The sequence below is a fragment of the Amaranthus tricolor genome, chromosome 10 (assembly GCF_026212465.1).
Source record: "Amaranthus tricolor cultivar Red isolate AtriRed21 chromosome 10, ASM2621246v1, whole genome shotgun sequence".
NCBI classification, from domain to species: Eukaryota; Viridiplantae; Streptophyta; class Magnoliopsida; order Caryophyllales; family Amaranthaceae; genus Amaranthus; species Amaranthus tricolor.
Window position 1 is genome coordinate 12,958,044 of NC_080056.1, and position 22,612 is coordinate 12,980,655.

At 32.7% G+C, this 22,612-nt stretch overlaps 1 protein-coding gene across 1 annotated transcript; it reads left to right on the plus strand.

Annotated features, from left to right (window-relative positions):
• The first annotated feature begins 4,959 nt into the window (after window positions 1-4,959).
• On the plus strand, window positions 4,960-11,117 carry LOC130825975 (plastid division protein PDV1-like). The gene is made up of 2 exons (XM_057691439.1): window positions 4,960-5,408; window positions 10,192-11,117. Exons 1-2 carry the CDS (start codon window positions 5,082-5,084, stop codon window positions 10,690-10,692), a joined length of 828 nt encoding a protein of 275 aa, XP_057547422.1. The 5' UTR covers window positions 4,960-5,081; the 3' UTR covers window positions 10,693-11,117.
• The last annotated feature ends 11,495 nt before the right edge of the window (window positions 11,118-22,612 follow it).

Genomic DNA, 22,612 nt, shown 5'->3' on the forward strand with positions numbered 1-22,612 from the left:
CTCAGGAAGGCTGGGTAGGTAGGCAGTAGGCTGCCGTTTTTAATTTTTTTTTTAAAAGGTTATTAGCGACGAGAATTTTCGTCGCCAGGTGGTCGCTAAGTGGTCGCAAAAAATATATTTTTTTTTTTAAAAAAATCTGATTTATTTTTTTCAAATTGGGGGGGCCACTGCCCCCCCTTGCCCCTAGCTAGGTCCGCCACTAATTACACAATGGATCTTAATGTGCCTATCAGAGTTTGGTATGAGGGTGAATTTACTGAATCTAAAGGTTCTAGTATGTATATCGAAGGTTTTGGTAGGACATTTTGAATTGATCATATTTGTCCACAAATTATTTGATAATTTTAGTTACTAAGTGCAGTGGAGATAGAGGGATAGATGGACTTTTTTTTACATGTTTTCAGCCTTTAGTTTGAAGGATGGATTAAGGAAAAAAGTTGGGAAAAATGATGTTGTCCATTTGCATGATGTAGTAGTTTAGAATAGGATAGTGGATGTGTATGTGCATCACAAATTTTCAATTCCATCCATTCATTTTCATGAAATTGAACTTTTAACCCCACAAATTTCCAATTTCGTCCCAACCAAGGTCAATCACTCACACCTTCGCAGAGACTATATTTCAATCAACTCAAGTATCGACCGAAAATAATACTGTTACTTAGCTTACTATAACTCACTAGTTAGAATAAAGGCAATTAGTCCCAAAATAGTTAGTATATAGGCAGTTTATGATATTACACTTGAAATGAAGTAATAAACTTGCACCAAAAGACATTCACTTTCATTGCTTCATTGATTGTCATTGTGAATATATTATTAATACATCAAAACCTCTGTATTAAGAAGCATTTCTACATCAAAGCAAAAAAAGACAAATTCTTCCTAATGTGAACTCTAATTAGGACTCCTTACACGCCAAAAACGGAAACCGTACAACTTCTCCCTGTGTTAGGTACCCTTCGACAAATACAGAGTTTTGCCTCCTCTTTGCGAAAACAACGAATTCCAGTTGAGCTACAACTTTGAGCACAATTGGAAGAACCACATCCACTCATTTTCACAAAGAAATCAAAGAGGAGAAGAGAAAACAAAGACATAGGATGAGAAAACAAAGAGAGAAAAAAAATTCTAAGAGAGAGATAAAAAAAATAAATGATACAGTCAAGTAGACATTCATATGAGCATTTGTGAATCCGTCTTGTATGAGATTGTCTCACAGTGAGACCTCAAAAAAGGAAGCACATCAGCTAAAAATTTTTATTATCGGGCTATCTAATCCAAGTATGAGGCATGTTTCACGATGAAACTGTCTCATATAAGAATTTTTGTTTATGAAAATGATTTCTTATATTTTGTGAAACTGATTTCTTAAAAGGTACAATTTTCTTTTTTTTTTTCCAATGACAAAACAACAATCATATGAGCACCAAAAAAGACCCAAATAAGTGATAGATTTTGGTCCATAGACCATATGTGTGGCAAGCACCAAGCAATACAAGAAAATTTGAAATGTTTAAGTTAAAAAATCAAAAAAATGAACCAAATAATCCAACTTTCAAACTTATTTCAAAAATAAATGTGAAAATCACAAATCAAAAAATGTATATATATATATATATATATATATATATATATATATATATATATATATATATATATATATATATATATATATATATATATATATATATATATATATATATATATATATATATATATATATATATATATATATATATATGTTTGTATATGTATGTATATGTATGTATATATATATATACATACATATGCAAACATATATATATATATATATATATATATATATATATATATATATATATATATATATATATATATATATATATATATATATATATATATATATATATATATATATATATATATATATATATATATATATATATATATATATATATATATATATCCGAAACTTGCCCTCGCCTTTCCGTCGCCACAACCGATATCCGAAATTTTGACCCCCAATTTGAAATTCTTGGGTCCGCCACTGTGTAAGGTGTCGTTTAATGCAAACAGCAAGTACATGTGAAAAAGGTAGGTGGTATACCTCAGGTTTCTTACATGTGCACTACATTTGATTCAAGTCTACATGTTGAATCTTACCCCCTTGGACGATCCTCTAGTTCCCTTCCCAGTCTTAACTTCGAATACGCCTCTTCTATAATCAAAGGCGATTATGTCATGGAAATTTGCCTTCTCGGTGTTTCTATTGATAATCCTAGTGGCATGCATTGTGTACATGTGTCCTCCAAGTAACCATGCACTAGCACATTCACGTCTTTGAACAAAGTAGTCGTTTACCCGATAAAAGGTGAATTCAACAAGTGTTGTCAAAGGTAAAAAACGTACACCCTTCATCACATAGTTGAAAACTTCAGCTAAGTTCGTGTTAGTAACGCCATAACTATGATCTCCATCATGACACAACGACCACTTAGACATATCACCTACGTCATCAATCTAGAAAATCGCCTCTCATTTTGCAGTCGCAATTGCCTTTAAGCCATTCATTACCTTAGTTTGTTGTCTTTGCTCAGCTGTTTTTCCAAACAACTTCTTCAGCTGAACATTACCCATAGCACGATTGAAGTTGCTAAGCAAATAACGTAAGCAAAACCTATGATGGGCATTAGGTGGTTACCACTCCGGCTCTTCCATGGTTGCTAAAATACCCGCGTGTCTATCAGATATAACGCTTAATTCCATCCTCTGTGTGACATGCTTACGAATACAAGCCATGAACCACAACCATGCACTTATATTCTCCTTCTCTACCAAGGAAAAGGCTAATGGAAAGATTCCCTTATCACCATCTTGGGCAATGGCAGTTAATAAGGTATGACTATATTAACCATGCGAGTGTATGCCGTCAATGGCGATAAGAGGTTTACAATGATTGTAGCCGCTCAAAAGACACGTTGGAAGGTCTTAATATTAGGTCTCACATATACATCCTTGTCATTGTCCTCCGTAAAATACCACTCAAGTACTAACCCCGGGTTGGAATGTTGCAAAGCTTCTAAAAAGCGTGGAAGGAGTAAGTAAGAACCTTCCCAGGTCCCGTATATGGACAAGAAGGCTTGTTGCTTTGCACACCAAGCTCGCTTATAATTCACATCCACACCAAAACAATAATTAACCATCTGCCGCACGACAGATACCTTAATGGATGGGTCTTTAGCAACACAATTTCTAATGACATTGTTAATGACATAAGATGTCAGGTGAATGTGTCCAGCCGAAACAGTGTCACTACCCAATACACAAGAACCATGCTTACCCTTATAGGTAACAATACGTCATGAAGATAAATAAGAATCAAACGTAGCCCTAAGTCTCCACGAACAACCCCGCTTGCACTTCAAGGTAAGGACAGTTTGGTTCGAGGTCTCCGTTCTGTACTCCACATTTCTACGAATATGATACACTATGATAGCTTCGGTGTAAGTGGTATCACAAGCCCAAGTCCTATATGAGTTGTCCTCCTCATACTCGTCTAAAGGTGGACATAGGGCATAAGGTGTAGGCGGAATGATTGTAGAAATGTTGCCTAGGGTCATGTCATTTGCTAGCGCATCCTCATTAACATCCACATCGTCCTCAGAAGGATCGTCAATGAGCTCATTACTCTCATTTCCATTATCCCAAGGTCCAATCTCAATAGTTTTTCCTAAGTTAACCATTGAATCAATTGGAACTTGATTCGTAGGGGGTTGAGAAAAAGTATAAGATGCGGAAGGAATGAAAGGATTAGGAGTTTCTTGAGTTAATATAGGCATAGGGGTAGGAGTAGGATTAGAAGCAACTACATTCCCTAAGGGTACTTCTTCTACGTATAACTCCAAAGAGGGAATTTGGGTGGACTTTGAATGCTCACACATAGTATCTATAGCCTCATCATCCTCAACAGGAAAGGCAAGCAGTTCTCTACTCATGTCATATTTAAAGCTTATATTCACGATACTTCTAGTAGGGTCCAATCCAATCTTAGAACTTATAAAACGTTTAAAGTGGTTTAAATCCATGTTCGAATTACATGCAAACAATTTACGTCTTTCCCCAACATAATGAACTTTGCCACTACTTTCTCGAATAGAACCATTTCAAAAACATACTATGGTCACGCGAAATGATGCCATTTTCTACATTAATATAAAGAAAATCAACATCATCATCAACTTCATGCCCATACAAGTACATTATATTCAATTGATTATAATCTGTTTTGGTATAAAAATTATTAAAGTCTATAATGTAACTAAGTTCATACATATATAATACACATAAAATCCAAATAATAAATCAATTCATAAGTTCATAAATAATATTTCTAATACCAACATTAACATCAACATTTCTAATAATATTACCAACATTGAATTCAACTAATTCAACAACATTACTTCAAAAAACAACATAAAGCTATAAAAACAATTAAAAATTACCTTGAATTGTTATGGATAATTAAGAAGAGTCTTGATTTAACAACTAGTGACCTACATTTGAAAAAATAAGCAAGTTTGATTATAAACCTAAAAAAACTACATATACACTAAAAAAACACAAACAAGTTTATCTTTGAGCAAGATAGAGTATTCCAGACTAATTTTAAAGTGTCAAATTGAAAAAGGAATGCAAGAAATGATGGATTGAATCTATGGTTTTAGAGGGAGAATGTCGAGTGTGAAGGTAGGGTTTTGAGAATTGGGAAAAAAAAAGTTGATATGAGTATTTGTGCATAACTGCGAACAGCTCCAAACTTCTAATTTGATAATTTCACGCATACTTTTGAAATAATTATAAAAGTGGTATTATTTGATTATTTTTTGATTTTTTGATTTAATGATTTCAAATTTTCGCATTACAATCACACGAACACTTCTTTAGACAAGGCCAAATTCCAAACGTGCTTACCACCCTGAATGCCAAGCTCATAGATGTCTACTTTTTCCTTTTTCCTTTTCTTTTTCTCTCTCAAGTCTTAATAACCCTTAATAATCTCACCCTTCTTTTTCCCTCTAATTCCACAACCCTAAAAAATGAAATGGGATGTTGAAATGGAAGAAATTGAAGCTGTTTTAGACAAGATTTCTGATTTACATGACAAATTGAGTGATGCAATTCATTCTATTTCTCGAACCCATTTCCTTAGTTCCACTAAATCCTTCAAAAATAACAACAATTCTGCTGACCACAACAATTTCAAGAGTAATGAATGTCATTTCTTTGATCACGATTTCAAGACGAATAACGAGAATGTTAATGGGTTTGTGTTTTTTAAGGATTCCGCCATTGCCGAGGCTAAGAGTCTTAATTCTATTCGCTCTGCCCTTGAACATCTTGAACAACAGCTTGGCTTTCTCGATGTTAGTTTCTCTCTTCATGCTTATAAATTGTTCTTCTGTTCATTTATAATTATTGCAATTTGCAACAAATATAAACGATTTTTTTTTAAAAAAAAATCTAATTTTAGGGACTTCATTTAATTTTCATTGCTCATTGTTGTAGGTTCTTATGTAGCTTGTATTCTTATTAATCAATATATTAACATTTATTGTTTTTCTACATAATTATGTCCAAATTTTGCGTGGGTTTTATCTAGGTTCTCTGTTTTTTTCCCCCATAATTATGGGTTTATTTATTTGTTAGGATAACTTGTTTGTTTTCTTGAAAATGTAGGAAAATTAGATTTCTGTGTTTGGGGAGAATTTTGTTGCTACCCAGAAATTGTTGGTATATTAGACTGGACCAATTTGCACCGTGGATGAATTTAGCTTTATTTGCTCAGGAGAATTGTTTCGTTATATTATTATTTTCTTTTGTTTTGGTGTAATTCAGCGTCAGTCGTTTATTGGTGTTATAAATTTTGATAACTGAGTCATTGCAGACACCAAATTAATGCTGAATTTGTTTCATATGGTTGCTATGATTGTCAGTTTCTTTTTGTAATTAAACCTTTAGTGTGTGTTTGGATAGAATTTTAGGAAGAAAACTAATGAAAAGGAGATGAAGGGATGGGATGGAAGGATAGAGGAGGGAAGATTAACGTGTTAACCTTCGAAATATTTCGAATGTTGAAGGATTTGTTTAGTACAAAAGGTAAAGAAATTATCTCCTCCTATTCCCTTTCTTCCATCACCCCTCCCCTCTTGGTATCCAAATGAAGGAAATGTTTCCCTCCATGTCCTTCCAGTTCCTTTCCCTACATGCCTTGATTATGATATGACTAATGTTGGAATAGATTAACAATGTATAAAGGTAAAACGAATGGAATTAGTCTATGGAGTTTTGCTTACTGGTCAATTTTTGGTTTATGTTGAGTTGTGACTCTTCAATAAGTGCATTAGGGAAATTTCTAGAAGCAGTTTGGTGTGTAGTAGCTTATTCCTTCTGTATTTCTTAGGGTATGTTGATTTGAGTCTTGTTACGTTCCATAAGGACTATGGCTATTGTAAGATAAGCATTTAGATTGCTAGAGATTTTTATATGTAATGGGTGATTTTTTTTTTGATATTAGACTAAGAACTCGAGCTTACAGTTTGCTTAAAAGATTATTGGTGTGTTGACTTGTGTTTATTGGTATGTTGCTTTGGGTCTTGTTACGTCGTGCAAGGACTATGGTTATTGGAGGATAATTTGTATTCAGATTGGGAAATTTCTGGATGTAAGGGGGAAAGTATTTGATATTAGCCTAAGAACTTGAGCTTACAGTTTGCTTAAAAGATTATTGGTGTGCTTATTGGTATGTTGCTTTGTGTCTTGTTACGTCTTGTAAGGACTATGGTTATTGGAGGATAATTAGTATTTAGATTGTAAGAGATTCTAGATGTAATGGTGAAAGTATTTGATATTAGCCTAAGAACTTGAGATTACAGTTCGCTTAAAAGATTATTGGTGTGTTGACTCATCCTTATTGATTTCTTCATAAGCACTTTGTTACTTGCCTTAGGCATGGCTTTCTAAATTGCTATGTTTGTGTAGCCACATGTTTCCTATGTTTTTCAAACTTTCATACTTGTATCCGGCATAAATATGTGTTCAAGTGTCCCACTTGGTGTCCCACTTGGCGATCTTGTCATATTTTTGGATCAAAACGGAGTGTCTAATAATTATACCAATGTCGTCACTAGTGTCGAGATTTTACAATAGTGTGCAGATGGTTGCCACTTTTATTCTTGTTGTTGAATATGTGATATGGTGAACTTATGATCGATGTTGAAGATATTGAGGTTATAATTTGATTTGATGCTTTAAGCTCAATGATTTCGACAATAAATAATTCACTCATTCACTTGGTGTTGCTCAATCAATTTTACAATTAGTTTCATGTCGAGATGACATTTTTGAGATTAATTTAACAAGGGGCTTGACTACTTGAGAATCTGTCTTCAAGTTTTAGGACAGTAAAAGAGGTTTTCATTGGCAGATTTGGATGGTTAGCACATGAGACTTGAAACTATAGTCCTACTCGCAAGCTTAAAAATTTCAAAAGCCTGTTGCCTTTGTGAGCTTAATTTATTTACCGCTACTCGCCTTTTTCTTATGGTGGGACGCCCTGGTAAACGAGCTTTTTCTTATATAATTAGGTCTAATTATTCAATGTAGGTTTAAGACTCTAAAATTCATTAGTATCCACTCATTATTCATCATGCATTCCCTTATTTTGTTGTATTCATTATGAACTCATGGAAAAAGGGTTATTCATTAGGAGTATAAGGTATATAAAAGGGGTTATTCTATGCCTCTTTGTCAACATCATTGCCTATAATTAGAGTTTATACATCCCTTTAATATGGAAACAAAAGTTTTAGCCAAAACTCATATGGTCACATGATATCTTAATTTGGCATAGTGTAGCTTAGTCATGTAGGATTTAGTTTTATATAGATGAATTTAGTTATAAATAATTTAAATTAGTTGTAAACAAATAAAAACAAATGAAGGGTGCATTTGCGAGTCAGCAAATAAAAAGGGCACCAATAAGTAATAATATATGTTTCTTGTTAATAAACTAATTGTAGTCGTAAAACAAATAGTATAAATAAGCTGGTTTTTGTGTCATTATCTCGAGCATTACAGGCGCGCCCAATTTTGAACTTTGTACAAATCTGCCCATTTTTCGAGCCATATGGGCCGAACCTGATGGGCAGCCCACCAATGAACAATTCTAAGTCAAACATCAATGATATTTTGGCCCATTCGAAAATGAGTGATGGTTTTTGCTTTTTCATTCATTATGATTTTCCTTCCACATGGATTGGAATTGGCTACATGAACCAATATATTAATTTCATCGTCATCCATATGGATTTATCTTCTTTCATTTTCTATCATCTCAATTTATAAATCTACTTCTGTTATGTTCTCCAAGTCTTTTTCGGTCTTCCTCATCCTCTTTTAAGTTTCTCAAACTCTAACTTTCTATCTTTCTTATTGGTTTGCTAATACCCCATCTTTTCACATGCCCAAAACTTCTTAAACGATTATCTTTCACCTTTTCCTGAAAATTTGCAACTCCTAAACCCTTTCTTATATCTTCATTTTAAATTCTAATCAAGGTTTGTCCACTCATTCATCGAAGCTTTTGCATTTCTGCTACTCTCATTTTTTAACTACGATTCATTTTAAAGCCAAACATTCTGATACATATACTACCACTGATCTAATGGCCGTCTGATAAAACTTGCCCTTTAAGCATACTTTAGTTCTCAGTTTTTAGTAAACCAAGTGGTAAATCAAAGCTCGGGGTAGTTATTAATAGTATGTTCTATGATTATATTTTTTTCCATGTTTAAAACTTGCATTTGTAGTTGGAAAATCTATAGGAAGAGGCCTTTTTTCAATACATTGTACTTCCTCTATTGTTTTACATGCACCCAAACACCTTTTTGCGCAGTCCAATGCGTTTCTCTGGTTGCTTATATCTAGAGTTACACTCAACCAAAAATTATAAAAATTTGATATTATGAAAATATCCGATGAGACGAATAAAACAAATCCCTTTCTTGTATAATAGCCGCAACATGTAAAATAATATCAAATGATGATTAGTGTGAAAATGGATAGGGTGCAACTAAAAGAACGGAGGAAGCAAATGAGAGTAAATTACTGTGCATTTATCTTCTTTCATTAGCTAAGTTTTGGCTAAAAAGATGGAACCCTATGGTCTGAATACTACTAGAAAATTGCTTGGCCCTTGTTGGGATGTTTCTAACATGCAGGTTTTCTATTCATTTTATCCATGAGAACCTAATGGATACGTAGCTGTTCATTATTTTCTTTATTCAAGAGCCTTTTGTAGAAAACAATTGAGTGCAATATAAAGGGGAGAACAATTTTGACTCTAATTGTGGGCAGTAGCTCTTTAAGCTTATTACTGTAGTTGAGTTTGGATCTATCTAAGTTTTTATGCTTGCACTTGAAAAGCCATGATTTAGGACGTCTCTTGTCTCTTAAATTCTTGGATTTTGTGCATTTAGCCTTTTCCTCAAACTCCCTTTTCATTGTTGAACCCTATAGTTTTTTATACTATTTGTTGTTCTTGGATGGGATTAAAGTTTTGTCATTGTTGTTTTTTGAAGAACCAAGTTGGTTGGCAGTTGGCACTGTAGCAAAGTAATTGAGGGTGATGTTGATGTAGGGTGTTGTGTTTGGCTTCACACTGTTGCTGGAATTTGTGTAGTTTTCTTTGTATAGACTGGATTGTATCCTCTTTTAACATCCTCCAAAATAACTATTATTTCGCTATTGCCTACTTATATGAGAGCATACTTCTATGAATGTGCTGTTTGGAAATATCATTGTCCTGCACGACTGAGTCCTTCACATCCCGAAATTGGTGTGTTGTACTCTATCCTGAATCCTAGGAATGTTGCTGACTGAAATTTAAAGTGAAGAGAGTTGAATAGAGTAATAGACATTCAGAGTGGCTTGTAATCTGCCTTAATGTGTGTTGCATAATCCAAGTAAACTTAATTAGCTAGTGCATAGCCTTGAGTCTTTGTATTACTTTCCTCAGCCAGAGCTTTGTTTCCGTTCTGTTTTCTGTCCATATACTTTGTGGTCTTTCTTTGTCCCACGTAGTGGATGTGTAGTTCTTCTTTTTAGTTGGGCCTAAGCTTTTCTATTTTGTATGTTTGTGTTTGTCAGACTGTTCAAATTCAGCAGCGTGCAGAAAGAGATGCTGCAGTTGCACGATTAGAGCAGAGCCGCATCATTCTTGCCGTGAGATTGGCTGAACACCATGGCAAAAGATACAAAGTAATTGACGAAGCTATGGATTTCGTGGGAAGTGTAAGAGATGCCACCAGTTGCTTTATGGGACCCGAGAATTCCTCTAATCCTCCTGCAAGCGCACCTTTCGACCACTCAATGCAGCAAAAAGGAGTCGATGCCAATATCTTTGTAAAACTACTGTTCGCTGGGCTAGATTCCGCCAAAAGAACACTTCAACTCGATAAATTGAGTGGAGTTCTAGGTAATACTGCTTTATTTGCTCTTAGCATGCTTGCAATGCTTCATCTACAACAAGCAACATACAAGGATAACATCGGCCTGAAGCATTACAGAACTGTTAAGAAATCATCACTAAGAGATAGTTCCTCCTCTGCGCAATCAAGTCCCCTGGATGTACGATTTGCAAGAGGTTGAAAGCCAGTCCCATTTTTGTTTCCGGGAAGTTTTGTAAGGTACCGAAAAATACAATCTTTTTGGATGTTGGTCCTCGTCCCTCTGATTTTCGATGCGAGATCACAGTGATGCGGGATCACAAGTGGAGTTCTTCAACAAGAAGTAATAAGATTTTAGGCTACTAGAATATTTTACTGTAAAGTTTTGTCTGTGCTGGTTTTTTTTTTTTTTGGAAAATATGTGTTTAATGTGCATTTGAAGATGAAGAATAGAAATTGTTGTTCATTTTGATTAGTCTTCTTCTTTGTCTTGTAGTGATTAAATACTCTGAATTTCATAAGTATTGTTGAATTTGTTTTTAAGGTTTTTTTGATTTAGAAGTTTCGGAAACAATCTTTGTATTTGTAATATGTATTGTAGATTAATAATATTAGAGAATGCAATAATCTCATAAGCTTACAAATTTGTTAAATTAGGCTGGACTTATTGTGAATGCCAGCATATTAACGGGGGACACAAGTGCACAAACATCATAAGTCAAGGAGATATATATCATCCCAAAACCATATGGCAATGGGAAGAAGGTCTCTAATAGCTTATAAAGCGTGCACACCATTTTCAATTTATCGATGTGGGATAACTCATCCCAAAAAAATTGTATCACTTAGCTTTTATCTCCTTTTATTCCAAAAAAAATAATATAATTATAATTGATTAACCATAAATAAGTCTTCTCACATGTAGCGTTGTTAGCTCATTTTTAACTGGTTATTATACGTAGTATTTTAACTGTTTGAAGGTCTTCATCCTTATCTCCCTATGTACTTCATTCAAACTAAACTTACCAATTAATTTTTCTTCTTCGTTTTCTATCCTTTGTCCTTCATTTCGTTCTCTCTCTCCCCTACTATGAGGAGCATTACTTCATCCCATTATTTCGTCCTCAATAAAAGAAAGAAAAAAAGGAAATTGATTAATATTTTATTGGATTTATTTATATTTAATTCTTTTGTATTATTGTTTTGTTAGGTGGGAGTTGAAAAATAGATAAAAAGAAGAGAGACAGAGGTGGTACTTCAAAAAACATACTTTAGTAAGATTTATAGAAAAAGAGAAAATTGATTTTTCAATTTGATATCAGTTGCAAGTATATACAACGCTACAGGTTAAATGACCCCATATATGAAATTATTTATGATTAATTAATAATTGAGATTATTGTAGAAAAATCAGTCAACAATTGAATTATTCTGGGTAATATTTTCTAATTTTTTCTCTTAATTCTAAATGACTCTTCCAAATAAACCAATGTCTGCTAATGACATTCTTAAGTTTCTGAAGTTTGTAAATTATTATCCAAATGCTTTAAATGCTTATAGAATATTTTTAACTTTGTCTGCAACTGTGGCATCAGAATAAAGCTTTTTAAAGCTAAAACTAATTAAAACCTATTTGAGGTCTTCAATATCACAAGAGGGATTAAATGGTTTGACCATATCATTAATTGTGAAAGAGTTATTAGTAAAAATTGATACAGATATTATTTCTAATTTTGCATCCCAAAATGTTCGTAGGAACCATTTTATTTGATTTTTTTTTTCTTTGTACGTGATGACACAAGGAGGAAATTTCTTTAGAATTGATGGAGTCGATAAGTTGATGGAAAATTATTAAATTTTACTTAATCTTGTTCTTAGGACAATTTGTAGGAGTAATATTTTTTGAACACTATGTATTTTATGTGATTATTCGTATTTTTTGATGAAATGTTTAATTTTTGAAATTATTTTTAAAGGGGCCTCATTTTTTTGAAATTATGTATTATATATATATATATATATATATATATATATATATATATATATATATATATATATAAATATATATGTATGTATATATACATATATATATATATATATATACATATATATATATATACATACATATATATATATATATATATATATATATATATATACATATATATATATATATATATATATATATATATATATATATATATATATACATATATATATATATATATACATATATATATACATATATATATATATATATATATATATACATATGTATATATATATGTATACATATATATATATATACATATATGTATACATATATATATACATATATATATATATATATATATACATATATATATATATATATATATACATATATATATATATATATACATATATATATATATATATATATACATATATATATATATATACATATATATATATATATATATATATATATATATATATATATATATATATATATATATATATACATATATATATATATATACATATATATATATATATATATATATATATATATATATATATATATATACATATATATATATATATATATATATATATATATATATATATGTATATGTATATATATATATGTATATATATATATATATATATATATATATATGTATTCATATATATATATATATATATATATGTATATATATATATATATATATATATATATATATATATATATATATATATATATATATATATATATATATATACATATATATATATATATATATGTGTGTGTGTGTGTGTGTGTGTGTGTGTGTGTGTGTGTGTGTGTGTGTGTGTGTGTGTGTGTGTGTGTGTGTGTGTGTGTGTGTGTGTGTGTGTGTGTGTGTGTGTGTATATATATACATAGTCAATCCAAATACACAACGCTAACGCTAACACTTATCACCCTCATCTATCCTATCCAACTGAGTTGGTCTCCTACGCTTCCTACGGTAGTAAAAGGCATTCGTGTGTCGCTCAGGTAGAGTAGGGGATTGGTACTGTGATGGCTAGTATATCTGTAGTTTGTTACATGTGCACTTCCTTTGATTTAGGTCCACTTGTTGAATCTTACCCCCCTTGGAAGATCCTCTATTTCTCCTCCGAGTCTTAATTTTGAAAACACCTCTTTTATAGTCAAATGCGATTATCTCATGAAAATTTGCATTCTAGGTGTTTCTATTGATAATCTTGTTGGCATGCAATGTGTACATGTGTCCTCCAAGTAACCATGCACTAGCACGTTCATGTCTTTAAAAAAATAATCGTTTACCCGATAGAAGGTGAATTCAACTAGTGTTGTCAAAGGTAAGAAGCGTACACCTTTCATCACATAGTTGAAAACTTCAGCTAAGTTCGTGTTAGTAACGCCATACCTATGACCTCGATCATGACACAACAACCAGTTAGATATCTCACCCACGTCATCAATCTAGAAAATTGCCTCTCGTTTTGCGGTCTTGATTGCCTTCAAACCATTCAGTACCTTAACTTGTTGTCTTTGCTCAACAGTTCTACCAAACAACTTCTTCAGCTGAACATTACCCATAGCACGATTAAAGTTGCTAAGCAAGTGACGTAAGCAAAACCTATGATAGAGATAAGGTGGTTGCCACTCCGGCTCTTCCATAGTTGTTAAAATACCCGCGTGTCTATCAAAAATAATGCATAAACCCATCCTCTGTGTGACATGCTCACGAATACAAGCCATGGACCACGACCATGCACCTATACTCTCCTTCTCAACCAAGGCAAACGCCAATGGAAAGATTCCCTTATCACCATCTTGGGCGATGGCAGTTACTAAGGTATGATGATACTTATCATACAAGTGTGTGCCGTCAATTGCGATAAGAGGTTTGCAGTGATTGAAGCCCTCAATGCTTGGTTTAAAAGCTCAAAAGACACGTTGGAAGGTTCTAACATTAGGTCGCACATATACACCTGCGCCATTGTCTTCCTTAAAAGACCACTCAACTACTAGGCCCGGGTTAGAATGTTGCAAAGCTTTTAAAAAGCGTAGAAGAAGTGAGTAAGAACCTTCCCAAGTTCCATATATGGACAACAAGGCTTGTTGCTTAGCACACCATGCTTGCTTATAATTCACTTCCACACCAAAACGATCTTTAACCATCTGTCGTACGATAGATACCTTAATGGATGGGTCTTTAGCAATACAATTTCTAATGACATTGTTAATGACAGAAGATGTCAAGTGAATGTGTCCAGTCGAGACAGTGTCACTACCCAAAACAAAAGACCCATGCTTACCTTTTTACGTAACAATACATCATGAAGATGAATATGAATCGAGCGTAGCCCTAAGTCTCCACGAACAGCCCCACTTACACTTCAAGGTAAGGATGGTTTGATTTGAGGTCTCCGTTCTATACTCCACATTTCTATGAATATGATACACTCTAATAGCTTCCAACAACGATTCCTTACTATCAAACATCATACCCTTCTCCAACTCCCCTTCTTCGGTGTAAGTGGTATCACATGTTCATGTCCTCCAAGAGTTGTCCTCCACGTACTCATCTAGAGGTGGACATAGGGCATAAGGTGTAGGAGCAATGATTGTAGGAATGTAGCCTAGGGTCATGTCATTTGCTTGCGCATCCTCATCGACATCCACATCATCCTCAGAAGGATCGTCAATGAGCTCATTACTCTCATTTCCATCATCCCAAGGTCCCATCTCATCACTTTCTCTTAAATTAACCATTGAATCAATTGGAACTTGATTCGGAGGGGGTTGAGAAAGAGTACAAGATGGGGAAGGAACAAAAGGATTTTGAATTTCACAGGCTTAGGAATTACACACTTATTTTTGGAAATAAGTTGAAACTTATCTTATATCGTGCATTTTTTGATGAATTAGCTTATTGATTTCAATTTCATTTTTTTTGAGTGTTTTGTAGCGAGCAGGTTAAGTAGTAGGAAAAATCGAGCCCACAAATTATAGCTGCCCCATAACTTCAAACTCATTCCATAATAGTCTTATAGTCCGTCTTATATGAGACTGTCTCATCGTGAGACATGTCTATACGAAAGACCTATAAATAAAAAACAAAATAAGGAACTAAATTTCCAGTTGTATATGAAACGATTATTTTTTAAAAATATTTTGGGCTGACCCAATTGAATTAGTTTCACGGTGAGACGGCCTCTGCGAAGAATTAGTGATAGTCTTAATGTAATCACTTATAAGTTATGACTTTAAATTGATCACTTAACTTGATCACTTATAATCTTAAATTGACTATTTTCAATCATAAAATGACCAATCAGTCTTAAAGTGACTAATTATAATTAAGTAAAAGTCTTGTATACACTTTTTTTATATACACTTTATGTACACTATTTTTATGTGAGTAACCTAATAATATCAAGTATTCTGAATAATTATACTTAATTGTACTTATCAAGTAAAAATACTTATTTTTTTTATATATATTTTCAAATTCATACATACTTAAATAATATAGACCAAGTCCATATATGATTTTCTCTCATATAAAGTGATTAATAAGAGCTTAAGATGATTGTATGCACCCCTATTTCATAAGACTTGCTGCTTAGGCAATGATACAGCTTATGATTCGAGTTGGGCTTAAAGTTGACTAATCTTCATGATTAGCCCAATATCAACCATGCATGTGTAAAACTTTCTGATTGGAAAGGGCACTTCACAAGTGGAACCCTCAAACACCATTAAAATTTTTTAAAGACCAATATCATGATTTGGTAACCAAAAGATTGATTTGTACTTCCGAGGTAAAATGTTGATGTCCATAAATGCTCCTTTTATATTGGAAGTTTTTATTCTTTCTCTCCCAAGAGATTTGCATTAAAAAGAAAATTAAGGATTTTTAAGAAAAAAAATAGATATTGGTAATAAGTGAAAAAAAGAATGAATTGTATGAACGAAATTAAAAGAAACTTAAAATTTATAAATGAGATTTAAAAAATTGGTGAGCCAATATCTGAAAATAAAAATGGTGCAAAATGAGAGAGAATGACTAAAATGACAATTGATACAAAATAAGTGAGATAGAGGAAGTATATCTTAAAAAGTTTTCACATGTTGTGTTGAATTAAGTATTATTCATCAATCAAATTAACTTGCTTATTATCATTAATTTACAAGTTAGAAATAGTCATATGTAATTTCTTTCAATCATACCAATTCAAAATTTATTAATTTTTAGTTTTTGTAATTTTTTGATTTGTATACTTAAAAGATATTTACAATTGAATCATGCATTTAGTAATATGAAAAGCAAACGGTGCAAGCAAAAATATAGAGGACATATCTAATTTTAAATTAATAAAAATAATAACGTGAGTACAATATAAAGGTAATTTGTAGGGATGACTATTTAGTCTGAATTCAACTCTAATCCGACTCGATCCAAGCAAATTTAATCAAATCCGAACCGAGAAAAAAAAATCCAAATTTGAATCCGATTATATAGTCTGAATCTTATATAGAGACAAACCCGAGCTTGACCTCATAAAAATTCCAATACTCCGATTCTACTCCAACTCCGACTCGACCCGACAACCGACTTCGAATTCGAATTTAAGCCATTTTTTATTTTAAACAAATTTGAACTTCATATTAAGAATAAAATGAAAATAAGTTAATTCAAACTAAATTTGACAATAAGTTTTCTTAAAACACATGGAATTCAACATTCTCAAATTTCAAGTCTGAACAATGACATCCGAATTCAAAATTTTAAATTTTTTATTACTTGAAAGTTTAAATTTTTGAAATTAAAATGTGCATTCTTTGGGTTTAGAGCCTTCAATATTTGAATTTGTTAAAATTTTGGATTTAGAGTTTTTGGGTTTAGAGCCTTTAGAAAGAATAAAAAAAATCTAAGACTCTTATGTCTCTTACTCTTTACGGGTCACACTCACTAAACTAAACCCTAGAATCAACCTGCCCTTCTCGCCGCCACCCTCTTGTCCCCGTCAATGCACACCGACAACTTGAAATGAGAAAATCATGTTGCTCTCCAGCCACCACAAGCATCCATCGTCTTGCCATAACCCAATCGACTTTGAAGGCAAGCTAAACATGCTCTCTCTAAATCCATTCGGTATAGAAGGCAAACTAATCAAGCGAGTTTCCTACTCTTTTTAAGATTGCTAGAGACATACTTGCATAGCCTATCTCAATCGTTGCTTTGACGGTGCTTTTAGTTTGCTAGATCTTTCAGCATTGATTGTATTTGAAAGACTACTCTATTAATTTTTTTATGTTTTTAAATCATTAGTAACGAAAAGAATAGTTGATGATATTTGAACTCTATTGGAGATTTGAGAATCTGAGTCGGAGCAAAGTTGGAGTATGTATAATCCAATTTCGAGTAGAAGTGAACTAACAAAAATAATTCAAGTATTATCTAGAATAAAGGCAGAGGGTAGATAATTTGATTCGAGTCTGACCCATTGTCATCCCCAGTATTTTCCTAATAATAGTCTTGTTGATTTTAACCTATAAATATACTTTTTCTTTTTCATAATACTTACTTCATTTTCATTCTTCATTTATTTTGCAATGTTTGCGCCATTATTACGTATGTCAAAAAGTAACATATTAATAATTGTCCTATTTATCTATACTTTATTCATACTCTAAATTTCTTTTAACTCTTATAATTTTGTCATCATAAAAGGATAACAATAATTGTATTTTACTTAATACTTGTGCTTAGCGGAAATGTTACACATATTATGTAGGGGAGGTAGTAAGAATCAATAATAACTTAGACAATAATACAATTTTATAGAATTACTTGGTTAACAAAACCCTTATAATTGGACTATTTTTAAAGAATGTTTGAATGGAGGATGAAAAGAAAAGCAAATGAAATGATTAAGAAAACTGATATTAATAAAAATTTATGAATTGTTTGGCATTAATTGGTGACGAAAGGAAGAACTCATAGATTTATGAAATAGTATTAGGGATAGAGCGTGAAATAGGAGGGAGAGAATTTAAGAACCGGGAAGAATAAAAATAATAGAGGGAAACGCAAATGGCCAAACATGAAAATCTATCTATTATTGTACATGGGGCATTATTACTAACATTACAATACCCTCATTGCAAGTTTCATAAGTATCAAACCATTCCCCATGTTCACTCATATTAAACGAACAATTAGAGTAAAGAAATCATATATATGATAGATCATCAGACCTAATAGAACTGACTAATGCTAAGTCTTCTTCTAAATTGTAACTTTCTTAAGGCTTATTTTCTACAACGACGACTTAGGACGTATTAATTATTTTAGGTGAATTAGCCCTGAAATGATCCAATTCATGACACTAATAATATATCTTTTTCTTAGTGCTAATAAACCCATCTGTACTGTTACCAGCACTCGATCCAACATTATTATCCTTATTAAATCCTTTTTTATTTTAGAAGATTTACCAGATTTAACAGATAACCTACTACTAGAATTATCTCCATTATCACCTATTACTTTTTAATGTAATTTCCTAGTATGAAGTGCAACCTTCCTTTTTCTAGGGTTAAGAAATCTTTATCCACCACAAAAGACTCAATACAATTTCATAATTTGACGTAAAGAAACAAGCATACTCAAAGCAGCATCCTCATCATCTATCTTAACATCTAAATTACGTAGATGTAATAAAATAGAGTTATATTTTTCTAGATGCTCTCTTGATGCCATACAAGACTGCATTCAGAGGCTAAATAACCTTTATATCAAAAGTTGTTTGTTGATTAAAGATTTTGTCATATACAACGACTCCAATTTCAATAATAACTTCAGGGCCGTAACTTGATTAGCAACCTCCGTTATGATATGATCACCTAGGCTGAGTAAAATGATAGAGTCCTCTATCGCCTCTAATTGCCCCTTCAGTCAATCAGTCTTCAGATCCCAAAGTAGAAGTCGCACTTTTCGAAATCAATGGACGCCAAATTCGTTGCTACTTTAGCAACGTCTTCGTCTTTATCTACCATAGACCAAAACTATTCTTGCCTATAAATTTCTCAATTCTAATTGTTGAATTTCCAACCATCGTTTCCCTTAAAAAACACTCTAAGGTCGGAGCTTGTGCTCTTGATGCCAATCGTTGTGCAGACAAGGAAAGCAATTTATCAAAACAATCGAGAAACAAAAAAAATGAACAACAATAAGGAAACACACTAGGTCTTTAACATGTTTAACTAACAATGTGATAGCTACGTCCACCAAGCACCGTGAATAAATTTTACTATGTAAAGAGAATACTGAACAAGATGATACATAGTATTTTTCGTGCTCACCAAAAACTCTAAATTTGTGGCTCTCAATTTAATTCCTCTCTCTTTTAACCCATAAACTTAAGCCATGGGGGTTTGGATAGTAACCCTTTACAAAAGAAATTAGATTTATCGAAAAACTAATTAACAAAACCCCAACCGCCAAAATATGAACTGAAAACGTGTTGACGTGCCCAATCTTGAACGAGATTAGGGAAGTCTATTAGATGTTAATCTAGAAAAATCTATGTAAAAAATCTAAACAAGAAACTTGTAGAACATGTTTCTAGAATATTGTTAGTAAAATCTTAGGAAAAATCTAGATATAGCAACCTAGAATAATCTCAAGAATTATCTAGATATGAATATAATATGCTAGAAAGTGTATAACACTATAAGCTTAGCTAGAATAGTCTAGAAACTAGGAGACTTACCAAGGCTATAAATAGCCACTTCTTGTACTTTGGAGAAGTAAGTAATGCAAGCTATATTCACTTAACAATTCAAAAATATTGTCCAACTCATCTTTACTCCTCCCCTAACTTGCAACAATAACCCACTAACTTCCTCATATTAATTCTAACATTTGGTATCAAGAGCCAATTTAATCCAAAGCCTCCACTTTTTATCATCCATCTTCTAACCGTCATATCAACATTATATTAACTCCACACAAAAAAAAAATATAGAATGGCCTCCTCTACAAACTGAAACACAAACACAAACATTTTTAATCCCCAAGTTAATTGGGTACCTATATTTAAAGGGGAGAAATTTGATCAATGGAGTATGCAAATGAAATCAATCTTCATCACCCAAGATATTTGGGAAATTATTGAAGATGGCTACGAGAAACCCAAAGATGCCAATGAAGAGGCTTCTTGGGATGCCTCAAAGAGAGGCCAATATAAACAAAACATAAGAAGGGATCATTATGCCCTTTCCATAATTTATCGTGGGATAGATGAAACAATACTACCTACGATCATGGCCGCTACAACAGCGAAGGAGGCGTGGAGTATCCTGGAGACAAAATATAGAGGCTCGGAAAAGGTAATACTCTTTAAACTTCAATCTTTGTGGGGTCAATTTGATAGCTTACAAATGACAGATAATGAATCAATTCAATCCTATGTTGATCGAGTCTCAAGTATTGTTAATCAAATTCGATCTAATGGAGACACAATTGAAGATGTTAAAATAATCCGAAAAATACTACGAACTCTTACAAAAAAATTTGATCACATAGTAGCTGCTATAGAACAGTCTAATACAGATTTAAGATTGCTCAACATGACTGAGCTAATGGGCTCTCTATTGGCTCATGAAGAAAGAATGCGTAGATTTGATGAGCAGTCGGTAGAACAAGCCTTTCAGGCTAAATTAAAATTTTCTAATGGAAAAAATAATAATTGCCATGAAAATAATTTTCAACCAAAAAAGAAAAATTTTAATAACCGTGGTCGGGGCAGAGAAAATTATAAAAACCAAGGGAGCCGAGATAATAACTCTTTTTGCATATTGTGTAAGAAAAATGGCCATAACACAAGAGACTGTCGGTACAAATGTAAAAGATGTACACGACACTCTCATTTTGAAAAAGATTGTTATTTCCGGCAAAAAGAAGAGGCAAATTTTATAGAAAATAATAACTCTAATGATCAATTATTTTATACTTGTTTAAATGCTCAAGAAGAGCAAAATGACACATGGTACATTGATAGTGGTTGTTCCAACCACATGACCGGAAATAAAAATTTCTTTATCACTCTTGATGAAAATATAAAATCACAAATAACTCTTGGTGATGGGAGTAATCAAGAAGTTTCTGGAAAGGGAACAATTGTTGTTAAAACAAAAAATGGCTCCTCTAAATTCATCCCCGACGTCTTTTATGTCCCTGGGCTTGCACAAAATTTGTTAAGTGTGGGTCAGTTAGTCCAAAAAGGCTATATGGTAAAATTTGATAATAATCAATGCCACATATATGATAAGAAAAAGGGGCAATTAATCACTACCACTAAAATGGCTACAAATAAAATTTTTCCACTTAAAATGCAATTGGAGTCTAATACTGCCCTAAGTACAATGGTGAATGAATCCACATTGTGGCATTTGAGATTCGGACATTTAAATTTTGACAGTTTAAAACTATTAAAAAATAGAGAAATGGTGATTGGGCTACCACCAATCACTAATGAAAAGAAAATTTGTGAGGGTTGTATCTATGGCAAAATGCATATATCACCATTCCCAACCTCATCTTGGAGGGCTAGAGCTCCATTAGAGCTTGTCCATGCTGATATATGGGGTCCTACCAGGAATCCGTCTCTTGGCGGAAAAAGATACTTTCTGTTGATTGTTGATGATTTTTCACGCATGATGTGGGTGTATTTCTTGGAGAAAAAATCAGAAGCATTATCCCACTTCATGCAATTTAAAGCCCTCACAGAAAAACAAAGTGGGCATTCAATAAAGGTTCTAAGAACCGATCGTGGGGGAGAATTCACAAGCAATGAATTCAAAAAATTCTGTAAACAACACGGCATCAAAAAGGAGCTCACAGTCAGACGCACACCACAACAAAATGGTGTTGCAGAAAGGAGAAACAGGACAATTGCTGAAATGGCTCGGAGTATGATGCAAGGAAAAAATCTGCCTAAACATTTTTGGGCAGAAGCTGTCCACACAGCTATTTACATACTTAACAGGTCTCCCACAAAAGCGGTAAGAAGCATGACGCCGTATGAAGCTTGGCACAAAAGAAAGCCAAGGGTTG